At 35.7% G+C, this 20,252-nt stretch overlaps 1 protein-coding gene across 14 annotated transcripts in view; it reads left to right on the top strand.

Annotated features, from left to right (window-relative positions):
* Positions 1-20,252, top strand: part of ANKRD26 (ankyrin repeat domain 26) — a 93,455-nt gene that overhangs the window by 65,239 nt on the left and 7,964 nt on the right. For 12 of the 14 annotated variants that reach the window (XM_032243804.1, XM_032243803.1, XM_032243806.1 and 9 more), the window contains 6 exons: positions 456-608; positions 3,893-3,963; positions 4,305-4,398; positions 6,674-6,786; positions 8,847-8,976; positions 19,112-19,402. In XM_032243804.1, coding sequence (XP_032099695.1) covers positions 456-608; positions 3,893-3,963; positions 4,305-4,398; positions 6,674-6,786; positions 8,847-8,976; positions 19,112-19,402 — 852 coding nt within the window. Of the gene's footprint in view, positions 1-455; positions 609-3,892; positions 3,964-4,304; positions 4,399-6,673; positions 6,787-8,846; positions 8,977-12,841; positions 13,578-19,111; positions 19,403-20,252 lie in introns of those variants that run through there. The other 2 variants (XM_032243812.1, XM_032243813.1) reach the window with 2 other exon arrangements.

Raw genomic sequence — 20,252 nt, 5'->3', positions numbered from 1 at the left:
TTACCTGCATTCTGAGATAGGAATCTGTTGGAAGAATTTCAGCAAGCAATTGAATATGTGAGGAGCTCTGAAGTTGATTTGAGTTTCTAATAAAAAAGAGAGAAAATGTTTCATAGCGTACAGTTAATCAGTACCAGTTCCATTCACTTAATTATTTCGAGGCTTCAGGAGGTTGTTAAGTATTGTAAATTCATCAGGGGATGAATGAATAGTGAGCTGAATCTGTTGTTTAAGTAACATCAGACCTATTTGGCAGGAAGATAACACTTTCTGTGTCCTTAACTGAATTCAGGAATAAACAGGAATGTGTAAATAAGAGGACAAGAAGGTGAATCAATGTATATGGTAATAGTTTTTAAGTTATATATATCACAGTTAAATATTATTAACATTATTTTTAATATAACTTAATAATAAGGCGATTTACAAAATCAGTAACAAAAATGTCTTATCAGGTTGTTGTGAGACAGCTTCAACAAGAACTGGCTGATACCCTAAAAAAACAGTCTATGTCAGAGGCTTCACTGGAGGTTACATCACGTTATCGTATTAATTTAGAAGATGAGACACAGGATTTAAAGAAGAAATTAGGTCAAATCAGAAATCAAGTATGTATGAAATTTAACAGTTAATATTTATATACATGGCTGAATATAAAGTGTTTTATCATACTCATTTCAATGGATAGCCTTCTTTTGAATTTTCATTATAATTAATTTAAATTTTATTATCGTTATAATACACTTGCTTCTTTTTTTTTTTTTTTTTTTTTTGAGACAGAGTCTCACTCTGTTGCCGAGGCTGGAGTGCAGTGGCACGATCTCAGCTCACTGCAACCTCTGCCTCCCGGATTCCAGCAATTCTCCTGCCTCAGCCTCCCAAGTAGCTGGGCATTACAGGCATGTGCCAGTATGCCCAGCTAATTTTTGTATTTTTAATAGAGCTGGGTTTTCACCATGTTGGCCAGGCTGATCTCAAATTCCTGACCTAGGTGTTCCGCCCTCTTGGGCCTCCCAAAGTGCTGGGATTACAGACATGAGCCACCACACCCATCTTGTTTATTAAACTATGACTTTCATTCTGCCATGTTTTCTTATAAGTGCACATTTAAAAAAATAATATTTAGCCTTAGGAAACTTGAGAATAACACATCATTCCTCACGGAAGTTGAGAGAGTTTTTGTTTACTATTAAACAGTATTTCATAGTGATTTTTCTATTGTCATGGTGAAGCAAGCCAGATTAAGTTAGAGGATAATGTTTAATGGAATGTACCAGAAAATTGTCTTATTTCTTATTTTCACTTTTGTGAATGGATGCAGAGTCTGTGTCGATTTATTTTATGGATTTCAAGTTAATTTGTACAGAAAGGCCATTAACTTTTCTCCAAAATGCAAATGTTTTAGGTTAATTTATAAACTATTTGAAATTGGCATTTCCTTTATTTTCCTTTCATTTAAAATGTATTACAAAAACATAGAAATGTTTAGATCATGTATTGTATGTACTTCTAAACTAGAGAATTAAGAAAATTACCTAGATCCCACCATTGGATTTTTAAAAAAAACAACATTATTGACATATAATTTACATACCATACAGTTCATTCAAGGTGTACAATTCAGTGTCTCTTAGATTATTTGCAGATTCGTGTAACCATCACCACAGTCAATTTTAGAACATCGTTATCACCCTGAAAAGAAACCCCACATCCCTTAGCCATTACCACCATCCCCATCTATGTCCCTCCACCTTGCCCAGTCCTAGACAACCACCGTCTACTTTTTGTCTCCTTAAATTTGCCTATTCTAGGCTGGATGCAGTGGCTCATGCCTGTAATCCCAGCACTTTGGGAGGTTGAGGCAGGCAGATCCTGAGGTCAGGAGTTTGAAACCAGCCTGATCAACATGGTGAAACCCCGTCTCTACTAAAAATGCAAAAATTAGCAGGGCATGGTGGTGCGTATCTGTGGTCCCAGCTACTCAGGAAGCTGAGGCAGAATCGCTTGAACCTGGGAAGCGGAGGTTGTAGTGAGCTGAGATCATGTCACTGCACTCCAGCCTGGGTAACAGAGCAAGACTCCGTCTCAAAAAAAAAAAAAATTTGCCTGTTCTGAACATTTTATATAAATAGAGTCATACAATATGCAGTCTTTTATTCGTGGCTTCTTTTACTTAGCATGTTTTTGGATTTCACCTGTGTTGTAGCACATATCAGTACTTTATTTCTTTTTATTGTTGAATAATATTCTATTGTATGGCTGTACCAGTTATCCATTCATCAGTGGATGGGCCTTTAGATTGTTTCTACTTCTTGGCTACTGTAAATAATGCTAGTGTGAACATTTATTTATAAGACATATGTTTTTATTATCCTGCCACTGGATTTTATCCTCAGGGTTAATTGGGCTGATTTCACCATCTCTCTGCTTTACTCCTGCTGTTCTTCTTGCCTTTGCAGTTTCTGTTCATCTAGCCTCATTTATTCGTTCTTCCTGCCTTTGCAGTTTCTGTTCATCTAGCCTCATTTATTCAGACCTGGCGCACTGGTGCACAATTCCCCCTCCTTTGGGAAGCTTTCTCTGACTGTTCTGGCTCTCATTGACCTTACACTTTAGCATTTTTTGTCCAGTCTGTGTAGAACAATTTGTCCTTAATTTAACTTCACTTTTATTTTTTTCATGAGAAAGAATCGTGTCTAATTATAAATTTGCCTACAAGGGGAATAATGTCTGATATGCATGTCACTTAATCTTTGTATAAATTGAAAATATTTTAGCAGCTGTTAGAAGAAAATTACTTTATATGATACTAAGAATTTCTTCTTTGAGGCATTGATATAATAAAGCTTTTATTCTATTTTCGTTATTTATTATTTTATTCTTTTTACAAGCCCACAGCTAACCTAGATGGTTATTCTAAATATATTTTAAGTAATTAAATACAAATAGAAACTACTTAATCTAATAAAGGAGTTATTCAATCAAATGCTCATGTTTTTCTCACTATATAAAAAAAATCTAAATTTACCTTTAATGTGTAGCCAGAGCTGGGATTCATAGATTGATAACACTTTATGTGGTATCAATCTTAAAATATATTTAGAATAACCATCTAGGTTAGCTCTGGGCTTGTAAAAAAAAATAACAAAATAGAATAAAAGCTTTATTATATCAATGTCTCAAAGAAGAAATATAGCTCACTATATGCTATGTATTCATCTAAGTACTTTATATGTGTATTCCTTGACTGAGTCTTCTTACCATTCCAGTGAAGTAGATACTATTACTGTCTCTATTTTACCAATGAAGAAACTGAGACATTGAATGTTAATTTGCTCAAGGTCACCCAAGGTAACTGGTGGAGCTGAGATTCCCACCCATCCATTCCAGCTTCTGTGTGGATACGGCCTCTCAATTTCATGAAACGTCTAGTTGTCATCTAACATGTCATATTAATTTTTATTATCACTGGCATAGCCATGGTCATTCACATCTATAAGTATTTACAATTATAGTTGATGTGGTGGTACTTGGAATTCAAAAATATAAATGCATACCATAAGGTAATTTCCTTTCTCCCTTTTACCAATTTTGTAAGTTTGAGTATTTATCTGATAAAATATAGTTTGAAAACAAGAATAATGTGTTTTAGTTCTAGAACGCAGGTTGTTAAACGTCTCTGTAAAGGGCCAGATGGTATTATTTTAGGCTTTGGGAGCCGTAAGATACCTGCTGCAACTAATCAGCTCTACAGTAACAGCACAAAAGTAGCTATAAACAATATGCACATTGAAGGGGTGTGACTGCATTCCAATAAGGTTTAGTTACAAAAACATGTGATAAGCAGATTTGTACTAGATTATTAGTAAATTTTTTTTATTCTTTGTTTTAGTTGCAGGAAGCACAGGATCAACATACAGAAGCTGTCAGATGTGTTGAGAAGATGCAAGATCACAAGCAAAAGTAACAATTTAAAGCAGCACACAGAATAACATGATTATTTATAGAGCAAATAAGCAGTGTAGTATGAGAATTGTATCAGCTATGATCATAAGTACATCTGTGTGAAGTTAAGGAAAAATTTCAGCATTAAGCTATGTTGAAATGCATAATTTTTTATATTATCCTAGAATTTTGTGCATTATCTGCAAACCACAACTAGAAAAACGATAGAGTTGCCAAATGACCTACTTTTCAAATCTTAAAGAATTTATGTAATTATACTTTCAGGTGTTTTTTAAGAAATTACACAGCATTTAAAAAATTTATCTGTGAGAATAATTATTTTAAAATATACATTGCAGGCTTGAAAAAGATAATGCCAAGTTAAAAGTTAAAATCAAAAAGCAAATGGACAAAATTGAAGAGCTTCAGAAAAACCTGTTAAATGCAAATTTGGTAAGTCAACCTCTTAATTTCTTTCATCCTGTAAAGGAATTTTATTGTTTAGTGGTAGAATAAGTTGAGTATTACTTATTTAAAATGCTTGAGACCACAAATGTTTCAGATTTTGGATTTTTTTGGATTTTGGAATATTTGTACATACATAATGAGATATCTGGGAGATAGGACCCAAGTCTGAAATTTATTTATGCTTCATCCATACCTTATATAAATAGCTTGAAGTTAATTTTATGTAATGTTTTAAAAGTACTTTTATGCATGAAAAAAAAAAAACAAAGTACGTTGGTCAACATCCCAAGGGTGAGTGTGCCCACCCAAGATGAGAAAATAACACTATACTCAAAGTAACACCAATCTAAGAGTCAACATAAAATGTACAAGACTAGCTATCTACAAAATGAATCCGTATCAAGTAATAGTTTATGGGTGTGTGGTTGAGAATATTGTTTATGAGAAGTGAACCAGAAGGAAGAGACCTCAGGAAAGAGGTCTGGGCTGGAAATCTAGATTAGGGAATCTGGGATGAAGCCTTGAGATTTAAGGAGCTCTTAGAGAATTTACAGAGAGGAATGGAAGGGGACAGGACTCAGCATGAGGAGTTGCTGCATTTAAAAATGAAGTGGGGTCAGAAGAGCCGAGGGGAGGGATGTTAACTGTTAGTAGTTGCTGCTGAGAAGTAAAGCAGATTAAGGACTAAAAAATAGGGCCTTGATGACTTTTGGAATTTTAAAATGAGAATTTTAAGATTGAAAATTAGATTTTAATATAAAAGAAGACAAGTGTTGAAAAAATAGATCTCTAGATGAGACTATGTATTAAAAAATATTAGAGTCTGGGTAGCACAGTGGCTGACACCTGTAATCCCAGTGCTTTAGGAGGCTGAAGCAGGAGGATCGCTTCAGACCAGGAGTTCAAGACCAGCCTGGGCAACATAGCAAGACTCTGTCTCTAAAAAAATATAAAATAGATGAGCTTGACCAACTATAGGCCGTTGTAAGTGTTCTGAGCATGTTTAAGGCAGTCTAGGCTAAGCTATCTGATTCAGTAGGTTAGGTGGATTAAATGCATTTTTTATATATGACATTTTCAGTTTATGATGGATTTATCAGGAAGAAACCCCATAGTAAGTTGAGGAGCATTTGTGTTTATTAAGCAGTAGGTGCTGAATAATTCATCATTGTTAACAATAAGAATAGCTCATTTTTCCTATCCTCCTTCCAGGTACCAGACACTGTTTATATAAAACATATGTATTAACACATTTAATCTTCATAACACACCTGTAAGGCACTTTATCTAACACACAGCCTATTTTATAATAAAGTGTTGGAAAGCTTGGTAATTTATTGAAGTGTGCTGAAAGTGAAAAACAATGATTGTATGAGTACTCCCAAGTACAGCTTCTACTGATTGTGTATCATTTCTGCACCACCTAAATTAAAATATTGGAGGTGAACTGTAAAAAAAAAAAAAAAACAACAACAACAAAAAAATAAAATAAATTAGCTGGTGTGGTGGTGCATGCCTGTTATCCTAGCTACTCAGGAGGCTGAGTGGGAGGATCGCTTGAGCCCTGGAGTTTGAGGCTACAGTGAGCTGTGATTGCACCATTGTACCCCAGCTTGGTTGACAGAGTTAGACCCTGCCACAAACAAACACAAACAAACAAGAGAGTCCAGTGGAAAAACAGGATGATTAAAAAAGCCACAAGAATCAGGAAAAAGTTATGTTTTTGTTTATTGTGGAGAAGTATTTAAAGAGAAATGGTTAATAAAAAACGAAAAATTGAAACCCATGGAAGAATGTTTATAGAGAATAACAAATAGCTCATCTTAAAGTCAGGTGAGTCAAAAATGTAACAGGAACCAGATTAAGGTTTTCTAAAAATTGTCTTAGTATTATTTGATTTAACAAAACCTGGAATAGCTTGAACTATTGATGACAATGTTTCTAGAGCAACTTTAGAAATAAGAATGTACATCTAAAATAACTTTTTTGAAAAAGAATTTTCATTAATTTTATTATTTTATGTGTAAACACTTATATTTTTAATAAATAAATTTTGGTAATTTAAATTCCAGAAAAGAAATGTAAGCTGTTTTAAGAAAAGACATTTTTGAAATCTGTTCTAGTTGGCATCAGGTTTATAAACTCCGTTTTAAAACTTGCCTAAACATATGTTACTTATGAGCTTATGAGAAATAATAGTTTTAAGAAGAAAGAGTGTTTCTAGAGTTTTAAAAATAATTGAAAATTTTTTGTTTCAAAGTCTGAGGATGAAAAGGAACAATTAAAGAAACTTACGGAATTAAAGCAGTCTCTGGAATGTAATTTGGATCAAGAAATGAAAAAAAATGTTGAATTAGAAAGAGAGATAACTAGGTAAGAATTTAATATTTCAGATCAATTTTAACCATTTGTTAATTGATTTAACTATAATTTTACTTATTTCAAACCTAGATACAAATTCATTTAATATCTGCTTTTTCTTTTTCTTCTTCTTGTTATTTATTTATTTATTTTTTGAGATGGAGTCTTGCTCTGTTGCCCAGGCTGAAGTGCAGTGGCACAATCTTGGCTCACTGCAACCTCCGCCTCCCTGGTTCAAGCAGTTCTCCTGCCTCAGCCTCCTGAGTAGCTAGGATTACAGGTGCTCGCCACCACGCCCAGCTAATTTTTGTATTTTTAGTAGAGATGGGGTTTCATCATGTTGGTCAGGCTGGTCTTGAACTCCTGACCTTGTGATCTGCCCTCCTCGGCCTCCCAGAGTGCTGGAATTACAGGCTTGAGCGCCTGTGCCCAGCTAACATCAGTTTTTTCTTAATGAAACAGGTTGTAGCACAATCTGAAACTTTTTGAATGCCTAAATATTACACTTATTCTTTAATGATTTTGAAAACAGTAACAATGCCTTTGGCATATAATGTCAACTTTACTCTTCATCTTTTACTTTCAATTTTTATTTCTGAATATATTTTTGCTCTCTTTGGTAATATTTCTCTCTTTGGTAGTGTCCTTCCTTTCAAAGAAGATATTCAAATCTTTTAATATCTAAAAACCTATCTGTGTCATTCTTTGGAAGCATCAAAAATTATCTTGATTTAGCTTATGCTTTCTTTCTCTTTTTTTATAATTATAAAATATATCATGGAAATTTACTCATTTCCCATGGCTATCTCCCTTGTATACCTGAGATATATGTGTTATTAAACTTCTGTTTGTTTTAAAACATATATGCCTCATAAATATACAAACATATGTATGATTTAAGAGTAAAATGAGCAATCGTGTTTCTACTATCCAGATTTAAAAATGGAATGTTACCCCTTGCCTTGGAAGCCCTCAACGTGGCTGCCTTTCTATTTATTTGCTAAGTACTTAACGTTTGTTCTGATTGTAATCACTATTTTTCTCTCATTGTCTTTCTCTAACATGGTTTGCATCCCTTTTACTTTAACATTCTGCTAGCAAAGATTTCTAGATCTCTTCTGAAAGCAGCCTTTGAGTATACGTGCTCTGTCTGCTTATTTCCTTTCTTCTGAAACTCTGCCTGTTTCCCGTTCCCCTTTACCTCAGACATCAAAGATGTTTTCTTTCCTGTCTCTTTTCTACTTTGAATGATCTTGATATTTTTTGTGCGTACTTTCTTTATTTTTGTACTTTTCTTCTTACAAACAGTGCTCAACGGATATCAAATGTATTTTTGTGTCTTTTTCAACCATTCGTGTATAAGTGTGTATATGCTTTTCCGCCTCCCCTCCCCTCCCCTCCTTGCCTTTCTCCTCTTTCCTTTTTCTTTCCTTTCTCTTTTGAGACGAAGTCTCTCTCTGTTGCTCAGGCTGCAGTGCAGTGGCGCAGTCCTCCACCTCCTGGGTTCAAGCAATTCTTCTGCCTCAGCCTCCCGGGTAGCTGGAATTACAGACATGTACCACCATGCCTGGCTGGTTTTCATATTTTCAGTAGAGACAGGGTTTCACCATGTTGGCCAGGCTGGTCTTGAACTCCTGAGCTCAAGTGATCCGCCTGGCTTGGCCTCCCAAAGTACTGGGATTACAGGCATGAACCACTGAGCCTGGCCTAAGCATGCTTTTCCTCTTCAACTTGGACATTGATCTCTGAGTTATAGCTAATATTTAATAACAGGTTAGTGTTTTATATTAACATACTAAAATGGATAGTAATAATTTATTTATAAAAACTCCATGTGATTACAATATTAACTCTTTATCTGCCATATATGTCATACAGTTTTTCTTCACGTTATTTACCTGAGATTGTAATTTCATTAGAGTATTTTCAAACTACGCCAGATTGAAATAAATGAGAGGATCATGATTTATACATTTGTTTCTCTTATGTGCTAAAACATAGTATCTGTTCAAATAATTATTAAATGTTTGCCTTTTAAAAACCTGACTTACTCATTTTGTACCTCCCTGCAGATTTAAGAACCTCTTAAAAATGACAAGAAAGAAGTTAAATGAATATGAAAATGGAGAGTTTAGTTTCCATGGAGATTTAAAAACTAGTCCATTTGAAATGGATATTCAGATTAATAAGCTAAAACATAAGGTAATTTTTAATAAGTTTTGGAACCAAAAAAAATGACTTAATTTTGGGAAATATAGACCTCTCAATGCTTTTAACAGCTAAATAAAGATTTTTTTTTTTTAAACTTTTTGAGGGACTTGATACTAATAAAAAGAGCTTTTTTTTTTTTTTTTTTAAACTTTTAAGTTCAGGGGTAGATGGGCACGTTTGTTCTATAGTTAAACTTGTGTCATGGGGGTTTGTTTTACAGATTATTTTGTCACCCGGGTATTAAGCATAGTGCCCATTAGTTATTTTTCCTGATTCTTCTCCCTTCTCTCACCCTCCATCCTCTAATAGGCCCCAGTGAGTGTAGTTCCCCTCCATGTGTCCATGTGTTCTCATCATTTAGCTCCCACTTAGTAGTGAGAACTTGAAGTATTTGGTTTTCTGTTCCTGTGTTAGGTTACTAAGGATAATGGCTCCTAGCTCTGGACATAGGAATAGGCAAAGATTTCATGGCCAAGACACCAAAAGCAATTGTAACAAAAGCAAAAATTGACAAGTGAAATCTAATTAAATCAAAGAGCTTCTACAGCGCAAAAGGAAGTATCAATAGAGTAAACAGACAACCTACAGAATGGGAGAAAATTTTTTGCAAACCATGCATCTGACAGAGGTCTAATATCTGGCATCTATAAGGAACTTAAACAAATTTACAAGCAAAAAACAACCCCACTAAAAAGTGGGCAAAATACATGAATAGACACTTCTCAAAAGAAGACATACATGCTGCCCAACAAACATGAAAAAAAGGTCATCATTATTGATCATTAGAGAAATGCAAATCAAAACCACAATGAGATGTCATCTCACACCAGCCAGAATGGCTATTATTAAAAAGTAAAAAAATAACAGATGTTGGTGAGGTTGCAGAGTAAAAGGAACACTTATACACTGTTGATTGGAGTATAAATTAGTTCAACCATTGTGGAAAAAACATTGTGGCAATTCCTAAGACCTAAAAACAGAGCTACCATTCAACCTAGTGATCCCATTTCTGGTTATATACCCAAAGGATAGAAATCATTCTATCATAAGGATACAAACACACATATGTTCATTGCAGCACTATTCACAATAGCAAATACATGGAATTGACCTAAACGTCTATCATTAGTAGACTGGGTAAAGAAAATGTGGTACATATGCACCGTAGAATACCATGCAGCCATAAAAAAGATAGCTTTGTAATATATCATTTTTATATAAAAGAGGCATGCTGCTGATTCTCTTATGTCTTGAACCCTGGCCAATTATCTAAAAACAAGCAATACACCATTACATGACCCCAAGTCACTAGTACTAGATCAATTTTTTTGGTAACAGCTTTATTGAGATATAATTAACATATGATGCAATTCACTCATTTAAAGTACACAATTCAGTGGCTTTTAGTATATTCAGAGTTATACAGTGATCACCACAGTCAATTTTAGGACATTGTCATCATGCTAAAAAGAAACCCTTTAGTTATTGCCTACCTGTTTCCCCTTCCCGGTTCAACCTCTTTATTTCTATAGATTTGCCTACTCTGGACAATCACAATGTGTGGTCTTTTGGGACTGACTTCTTTCCCTTAGCATAACAACGTCCATCTGTGTTGTAGCATGTATCAGTACTTCATTTCTTCTTATTGCTGAGTAATATTCCATTGTATGGATAAATCATTTTATTTACCCACTCATCAGTTAATGCACTTTTAGGTTGTTGCCACTTTTTGGCTGTTACTGGTAACACTGCTGTGAACTGTTATGTGCAAGTTTTTGCATATATTTTCATTTCTCTTGGGTTTATGCTTACTAGTGGAATTGGTAATTGGAATTAGACGTGGTCATATGGTAATTCTATGCTTAATATTTTAAAAAACTTGTATAAATGTAGGGGGCACAACTGTTCTTTTGTTACATGGCTGTATTGGGCAGTGGTGAATGAAGTCTGGGCTTGTAGTGTCACCATTACCCAAATAGTATACATTGTACCCATTAAGTAATTTCTCATTCTCCTCCCACCCTTCCAAGTCTCCAATGACTATTATTCCAAACTCTAAGTTCATATGTGCACATTATTTAGCACTCACTTATAAGTGAGAACATGTGGTATTTGGCTTTGTGTTTTTGAGTTGTTTTACTTAAGATAATGGCCTCCAGTTCCCCCCATGTTGCTACAAAAGACATGATTTTATTCTTTTTTATGGGCAATAGTTTTCCATTGTAGGTATATACCACATTATCTTTATCCAGTCATTCATTGATAGACATTTAGGTTGATTTCCTATCTTTGCTATTGTGAATAGTGCTGTCTATGTGTAACTTTTAAGGAGCTGCCAGTCTGTTTTCCAAAGTGGCCGCATCATTTTACATTTCCATCAGCATATGAAGGTTCTGATTTTTCCACATCCTTGTTAACAATTATTTTCTACCTTTTTGATTGGAAAAAGATACCATCCTACTGGTGTGAAGTGGTTTGATTTGCCTTTCTCTAATGCAAATTATCTTTTATGTGCTTATTAGCCATGTGTATATTCTTGTAGAAATGTCTGTTCAAATCCTTTGCCCATTTTTTAGCTTGGTATCTTTTCATTTTTGAATTGTAAGGCTTTTTTGTTTCCTAGATGTAAATCCTATGTCAAATGTGTGCTTTTCAAATATTTTCTCCCTCTTGGTGGCTTGCCTTTTCACCTTCTACATAGTGTCTTTTCAAACCATAGCAGTTTCAACGTTTTGATGAGTTCCATTTAATTTGTTTTTTCTTGTGATCTAAGAAACCACTGCTAAGTGTAGTCACAAGATTTATACCTGTGTTTTCTGCTGTGAGTTTTATAGTTTTAGCTCTTACCTCTAGCTGTTTTATTTTGAGCTAAATATTTGAGCTAAATTTATAGTTTTTATGTATGGTATTTGGTGGGAGTGCAACTTTATTCTTTACTTACGGGTATTCAGTTGTCCCGGCACCATTTGTTGGAAAGGTAGTTCTTTTGCCATTTAATTGTTTTGTTACCCTTTTGAAAATTAGTCAACCCTGAATGTGTGGGTTTATTTTTGGATTCTCAATTCTAATTTTAATTTTTTTTCACTTTGTCGCCCAGGCTGGAGTGCAGTGTCGCGATCTTGGCTCACTGCAACCTCCACTTCCCAGGTTCAAGCAATTCTCCTGCCTCAGCCTCCTGAATAGCTGGGACTACAGGCACGCGCCACCACACTTGGCTAATTTTTATATTTTTTTAAGCAGAGACAGGGTTTCACCATATTGGACAGGCTGATCTCGAACGCCTGACCTTGTGATCTGCCTGCCTTGGCCTCCCAAAGTGCTGGGATTACAGGCCTGAGCCACTGCTCCCGGCTTGGATTCTCAATTCTAATATGTTGATCTATGTTATTCTTATGCCACTACGAAACCAAGTTTAATGAGAACTCTTTTTCAGTCTTCTTGCATATTATGTATATTATTTATGTAATAATACTCAGTGTACTGCAGTGTCTTAACTTCACTTTTTGCTGGGGTCCATCCTGCAGACCCCAGCTGCACAATGGATGAATATTGTACCCAGACACAGATATTCAGTGAAAGAACGGACTAGGGAGCCAGACCGCTGACCAAAAGAGTTGTAGCAGCCATGGTGGCCCTGACTAGCTGGCCTCACCGGCCATTTATTCAGCACACATTAAATGACAAGGCTTTGAGTCAACACCACTAGAGGGTAATTAACCTGGTCCCCCTCCCCCAGAGAGAGCCATCCTGCCTGCAAGTGATCGAAGTTTAGTTTTAGGACCAAATGAGTAAACATGTCATTTAGATAAACTCTCCCACATTCCCTTATTATGTGTTTTTCTGCTGTTAATTCAAGGTAAAGAGGATTAGGCTTCCTTCAGCCAAACCTTTTACTGAGGCTGTGCAACCCCCCTGGCCTTTCAAGGTTTGTGACTACTTCCTATAATTTTACAATTTCTCTCACCATCTTGACTGAATCCCTACAGCTTTTTGCTTCTTGAAGGAGCCTGTGGCTCATGCCTTGCAGACCCTATTACATGATGGAAAGTGAGGCTTACAAAGCTAGAGTTCATTCCTTTTCTTCTTTCAAACCTTTAGTCTCACCCACTGCCTCTCTCTCCAGTCCCATTTGCATCAAATCCTGATCACAGAATCTGCTGACATAGTCTATTATTTACTACATTATGTTTTATTAACTCATTATAATTCATAGAATCATCTATGAATTCTACGAATTCATCATCTTAAATGTTTACTGTCTAGGAAGGAGAGATAAAGTTGGCGTTGTCAGCTTTCCCCATTGGAAATTGAGCTAATCGATCATCTTTCAGTTTACAGTTAAATCCTCTTATGATCTGGTACCTGGGATTTTCAAGGTATAACATTGAGTCTGATCTTTTCTTGGCACAGATCCTACATTCTTGGAAACTGCAGTTTCTGGTGTTTCCCTTTGTTTGCTTAAACAGAAATGCACAGCTGTACTGTACAGCTTGGTACATGGTTCATGGAATCAATAGTTCAACCCATTCAAAGAAGAGTTTTCATAAGTGCAGCACTTAAAAATCATGTAGTGTTTAGGTAATTTTTTTTTTTTGAGACAGTCTCCCTCTGTCGCCAGGCTGGAGTGCAGTGGCATGATCTCGGCTCACTGCAACCTCTGTCTCCCAGGGTCAAGCAGTTCTCCTGCCTCAGCCTCCCAGTAGGTGGGATTCCAGGCACCTGCCACCACACCTGGCTAATTTTTTGTATTTTTGCTAGAGACAGGGTTTCACCGTGTTAGCCAGGATGGTCTGGAATTCCTGACCTCGTGATCAGCCGCCTCGGCCTCCCAAAGTGCTGGGATTACAGGCGTGAGCCACTACACCTGGCTATGTTTAGGTAATTAATGAGAGATAAGTAATAGCCACATTAGTCATTTGAGTTTCAAAATTTCAGAACCAGTTTGTAACATATGGAGAAGCATTGTGGTCCAACATAAAGATGAGATGGTCTTTATACAGATTGGCTTAAAGTAAGGTAAAGGAGAAATTGTATTTAACTTATTAACATTCAAAGGGTACTGCATTTATTTTACTACTAAGAAGATTAGAAATGATTTTGTAATGTTCTCTGTACTTCCTCATTGAGGAAAGGAAAATGAAGATTGAACACTAGATTGTGAGGAGTTTGTTAGGGTTAATTAGAATAATCAGATGAATATAAGAGGATAAAACAGTTAACATTCTCATAATAATAAACTCATTAGACATAGATTTGAATACAGTTTTAAGAAATCACTGTAGAGGATATATACCCTTGATTGATTATCTTAGTTTCACTATTCAGTGTGCAATTGTAATATATTTGACTTTCAAAAATATTTTCAGCAACTGATTTATAATAAAACGTATACATGTATGGCAATATTATAAGGATGATAAGCTATAATTAAAAATGCTAACAGCATGTTTAAAATGGCATAACTTTTTTTTTTTTTTTTTGAGATGGATTTTTACTCTTTTGCACTGGCTGGAGTGCTGTGGCAGGATCTCAGCTCACTGCAATCTCTGCCTCCTGGGTTCAAGCAGTTCTCCTGCCTCAGCTTCCCAAGTTGCTGGGGTTACAGGCACCTGCCACCATGCCTGGCTAATTTTTGTATTTTTAGTTGAGATGAGGTTTTGCCGTGTTGGCCAGGCTGGTCTCAAACTCCTGACCTCAAGTGATCCGCCCACCTCAGCCTTGCAAAGTGCTGGGATTATAGGCATGAGCCACAGCACCAGGTCTGGTATGAATCGTTTACCTGCATCATTAATCGAAGACTTCATTCAAGTGCCTGAAGTTATAAGATCAGATGATTTCATTTTCTTTACCTATTTTCATAGATATAGCTAAACTTGTAGCAGTGATGGCAGTATGTATTGGTTGCACTTTAAAAAATATGTCTCGTGGTTAAGTTCATAGCATTATTGGTTCTCCTTTGAATTTGGCTACTCTTGCAACTTCTATAATTCAAATTCTTGGAGCAGAAAAGGCACATTTCAGAGCCCTCAAACCTAGATGGGATATCCCTAAGTATGGTGTCATTTATCTTGCTTCACTTGTAGGCCAGACAAGTCCCAAGCACAAAGGAAAGACTTCTTGAATGCTTGCAGCCAAAACTGTTGTGGCTATCCATTATGATGCTTTTGGTGAGGATTCCAGTTCTGCGATGGGAGTTGAGAACAGAGCCAAATTAGAGGCCAGGTTAAGAACTTTGGAAGATAGAGGGATAAGAAAAATAAGTGGAACAGGAAAGGTGTTAGCAAAAACAGAAAAATGTGAACACAAAAGTGAAGACTTATGATCCTTCTAGTGACTCCACACTTCCAACCGGTTCTAAAAAATGCAAAATAGAACAGGTAGATAAAGAGGATGATATTACTGAAAAGAAAGCAAAGGAAGCCAAAATTAAAGTTGAAGAAGAGGGGGAAGAAGAAAAAGTGGTAGAAGAAGAAACATCTGTGAAGAAGAAGAAGGGTAAAAAGAAAAACATTAAGGAAGAACCACTTTGTGAGGAAGAACATGTACCAGCACAACAATTCCTAGTCCAGAGAGAAAGAAGAAAAAGAAAAAAGAAAGAGAGAACGAGGACTAAGAAAGGAATTACAACTGTATCACCTGGACCCATCATGCTTAAGATTCCATTGTGAGCATGCCAGGGATGTACTCTAATGTAATCAGGGGAAGGTTCAATGAAACAGAAGTGTTTATCATCTGTAACTTCAAACCTATTTGTTTCTTGACATCAACTTTTTTAACCTTATATCATCATTTCTTAGAGTCTTTGATATACAAATAAAATTTTCTTTGTATTTAAAAAAATACTCAAAGCTGCTTTTTTTTTTTTTTTTTTTTTAGAATTTCAGTTAATTGAAATCAGACAGGACTCCTGATTTTGGTTATTAAAATAAATATTTCTAGTTGTTTTTCAGCTGTTATATTTTTGTCTCCTTGCTTCTTAGTGTTATTTCTTTAGGGAAAATTCTGGAGGTACGCTTGTTTAGTTATAAAAATTTCTAATTGGAGGGAACTTTAGAAAAAACTTTCTCAATAGCTCTTACACTTTCTCCTGGTTATCTGCTTGTCATTGTTTGCCATTAATAAATTAATCTCTACATTTATTAGGTTCTACTTTAAATGAGACTAATTCCTTTGATATTAGTTATGTTTCTTATTGTCTCTTTTTGTAAAATACATTTTTTCTGCTTATTGCTTCCTAACAAAGTACCCAAAATTTACTGGCTTAAAACAACAACCTTTATTCTGTTCAGGAACCTGTGTTTTGGGAAAATCTCGGCCAGGACAGCTTGTCTCTGTTCCCCTCAGGTTCCCTGGCTCAGAGCCTGGGGGACTGGAGTCTTCTGCTTTGTGTACTAATGTGTCCAAGTCCTGAGCTTCCTCACAAGATCAGGGCTGGGTTCCAAGGGCAAAGAGTCTGAGATAGAGAATCTCTTCTAACCTAATGCCAAAGTCACGTGCTGTTACCTGTACCACATTCTATTCATGAGAAATGAGTCACTGAGGTTGGCCCATGTTCTATTTTATCATGGGATGAATATTTTTCCTTTTATTTTTAGTTGACACAAAATTATACATATTTATGGCTACAGAATGATATTTCAGTAGATGTATACAATGTAAGCTAATTAGCATATCCATCATCTCAAACATTTATCATTTCTTTGTCTTGTGAACATTCAAAATCCTCTCTTTTTAGCTTTTGAAAATACACAATAATAAATTATAGTTAACTTTATTCACCTTGTGGTGCTGTAGAACACCAGAACACATTCCTCCTAGCTAGCTCTAATTTGGTAGCCATCAACCCAACACCTCCTCCCTTCCCCACCCCTTTGTCCGCCTCTCCTTCCTCCTGCTTTTCCCAGCCTCTAATACCCATGATTCTACTGTCTACTTCCATGAACTTGGTTTTCATTTTAGCACTTGCATATGAGTGAGAACCTGAGATGTTTGTCTTCCTGTGGCTGACCTATTTTATTTAACATAATGTTACTGACATGATTTCATTCTTTTTTTGTAATGGCTGAATAGTATTCCATCCTATGTATACAACACAATTTTTTTTTTTTCTGAGACAGAGTTTTGCTCTTGTCATCCATGCTGGAGTGCAGTGGCGCAGTCTCAGCTCACTGTAACCTCTGCCTCCTGTGTTCAAGCAATTCCCCTGCCTCAGCCACCCGAGAAGGTGGGACTACAGGTGTGGGCCACTATGCCTGACTAATTTTTGTATTTTTAGTAGAGATGGGATTTCACCATTTTGTCCAGGCTGGTCTCGAACTCCTGACCTCAGGTGATCCGCCCACCTTGGCTTCCAAAGTGCTGGAGTTACAGGAGTGAGCCACTGTACCTGGCCCCCACAACCTCCCTCCCTTCCTTTTTATTTTTTTTAAAAAACAATTTCCATTTTCATTTTACATTCAAAGGGTAGATGTGCAGGTTTGTTACAAGAGTATACTGCATGATGCCAAGGTTTGGACTTCTGTTGATCCTGTCACCCAGATTCTGAACATAGACCCAACAGGAAGTTCTTCAGCCCTGGCCCCCCTCTCTCCCTCCCTCCTTTTGGAGTCCTCAGTGTCTGTTGTTTTCGTCTTTATGTATCTCTATACACCACATTTTCTTATCCATTGTCTATTGATGGACATTTAGGTTGATTCCATATCTTAGCTATTGTGAATAGTACTGCAATAAACATGGAAATGCAGCTATCCCTTTGGTATCCTGATTTCCTTTCTCCTGGATAAATACCCTGTAGTGGAATAGCTATATCATATGGCAGTAATATTTTTAGCTTTTTGAAAAACTTCACATATTTTAAAATCATGGCTGTACTACTTTACATCCCCACCAACAATATCTAAGAGTTCCCTGTTCTCTGCACCCTTGCTGGCATTTGTTATTTTTTGTCTTTTGATAGTAGCCATTCTAACTAGAATAAGATAGTATCACTTGCTGGTTTTGATTTGCATTTCTATGATGATTAGTGATGTTGAACATTTTTTCCATATACTTTTGGCCATTGGTATGTCTTATGAGAAATGTCTGTTTCAGATTTTTGCCTACTTTTGAATTGGATTATTTATTCTTTTTGCTGTTGGGTTGAGTTCCTTGTATATTCTGGATATTAGTCCCTGGTCAGATGAATAGTTTGCAAAAGATTGTCTCTTCACTCTGTTAATTATTTCTGTTGCTGTGCAGCTTTTTAGTTTAATATTGTCCCATTTGTCTATTTTTGTTTTCTTGCCTATGCGTTTGAAAATACCCATAAAATCTTTGCCTAGACCAATGTCCTGAAGCATTTTCCCTCTCTTCTAGTAGATTTACATCTTCAAGGTCTTAGTATTTTACATCTTTAATGAATTTTGAGTTGACCTTAGTATATGATGTTAGGGGTCTAGTTTCATTCTTCTGTATATGGATATCCAATTTACTAGCACTATTTATTAAAGAAGATGTCCGTTCCCCAACATATGTTCTTAGCACCTTTATTTAAAATCAATTGGCTGTAAGTACGTGAATTTATTTCAAGGTTCTTTATTCTGTGGCCTTAACCCCAAGAATTATTACGCCTTAGAATGCAACTCAAATTAGCATAAAAAATTTGCAGCTTAGAAAAAGGCTTATGGCATTAGAATCTGTATTACAAGATTTATTAATTAGAATCGTATTTTAAAAGTCTTATTCTGGGAGCCATTTTTTTTTTTACGATGCCTAGATAATAGGATGTCCCCAGAACTTTTTTGGAAATTCTAGGGCATTTTTATGGGGGAAGCAGTAAGAGACTTTCTACTACATCTTAGAGCCATGTAAGGAAGAAAGACATGAAACAATCATAGAAGAATGTAAGTTGAAGATCAAGTGTAGCAAAGATGATGAAAATAAGAAATATATTTTTGTAACTCCTGGTGGCTTTAATTTTGTTTTTTATTTTCTGAGTAATTTAAGGGCCCACATTGGTAGAATATTTTATAGTTCAAATGACATTTTGTGGCAACTGAATTTATTTCAGAATTTGTTCTTGGCTTTATGTTATGCTGTTCTCAGGCTACTTCCTTCATTATCGCACTGTATTCTTATCTTCATTCAGATTGGTGATCTTACAGCAGAACTGGAGACTGCAGGTTCAAAATGTCTGCATCTGGATACAAAGAATCAAGTTCTTCAACAGGAGTTGTTATCTATGAAAACAATACAGAAGAAGTGTGAAAAACTACAGAAGAATAAAGAGAAGTTGGAACAAGAAGTGGTCAACCTCAGAAGTCATATAGAAAGGAATATGGTAGAACATGGTCAAGTCAAACAGTATAAACAGGAGATTGAAGAAAGAGCAAGACAGGAAATAGTAGAAAAATTAAAAGAAGTCAATCTCTTTTTACAGGTTAGTTTATATGTAGTGTGCTTTCATTCATTCACTGCAAATTGTATTTTGGACATATACACTGTATGTGTTTCTTCTACATCCCTTATAGCAATTTGTTCTATAGATTTCTAGAAGGAAAATGGCATCTGTTTCTCCCTTTAGATATTTCAATTCCCATCATTATTATAACTAAATTAATCATTCAGGATAATGATTCTCACTAGAGAATTATTTGGCTATTAAGACCAGTTGGCATAAAACAAAACCATCAGGAAAAGAAAAAATTGTGATTTAGAAATTATACCATACTCTTCCATTGTTCTTAAATTATGTTGTTCACTTTTTGAAAGTTTTAATTAATATCATTATTCTTTATATTATCAGAGTTCATGAGTACAAATGTTTATTACTCAGCCTCCTGGATAGCTGGGACTACAGAAGCATGTCATAATGCCTAGCTGACTTTTTAATTCTTATTTTTAGTAGAAACAGAGTCTTGCTTTGTTGCCCAGGCTGGTCTTGAATTCTTGGCTTCAAGTGATCCCAAAGTGCTAAAAATTACAGGCATGAACCTACATGTTAGCTCTTAGAGACATGGAATGAGAATAGGGAGAAATCTTAGTGATAAGCCAGTATAATTTCTCATTTTACAGATGAAGAGAAGAACTACGGAAAGGTTAAACAGCAGGGCCCAAGCCATAGAGCTAGTCAGGAAGGCTCAGGATCACATTCCAAATTCCTTTACTTGTACTCCAGGTGATTCCATAACCTTGTGCTCTAGCAGGTAGAATTACTGTAAGAGATCCAAGATCTTGGCCTTTTTTCTCAACATATGTATTGATGTGCACAGCATTTATCCCTAAGTTAG

The sequence above is a fragment of the Sapajus apella genome, unplaced genomic scaffold, assembly GCF_009761245.1.
Source record: "Sapajus apella isolate SASKATOON/1434 unplaced genomic scaffold, GSC_monkey_1.0 scaffold53, whole genome shotgun sequence".
Lineage (NCBI taxonomy): Eukaryota > Metazoa > Chordata > Mammalia > Primates > Cebidae > Sapajus > Sapajus apella.
The sequence above is the reverse complement of the archived record's forward strand: the minus strand, read 5'-3'. Positions and strand labels throughout refer to the sequence as shown.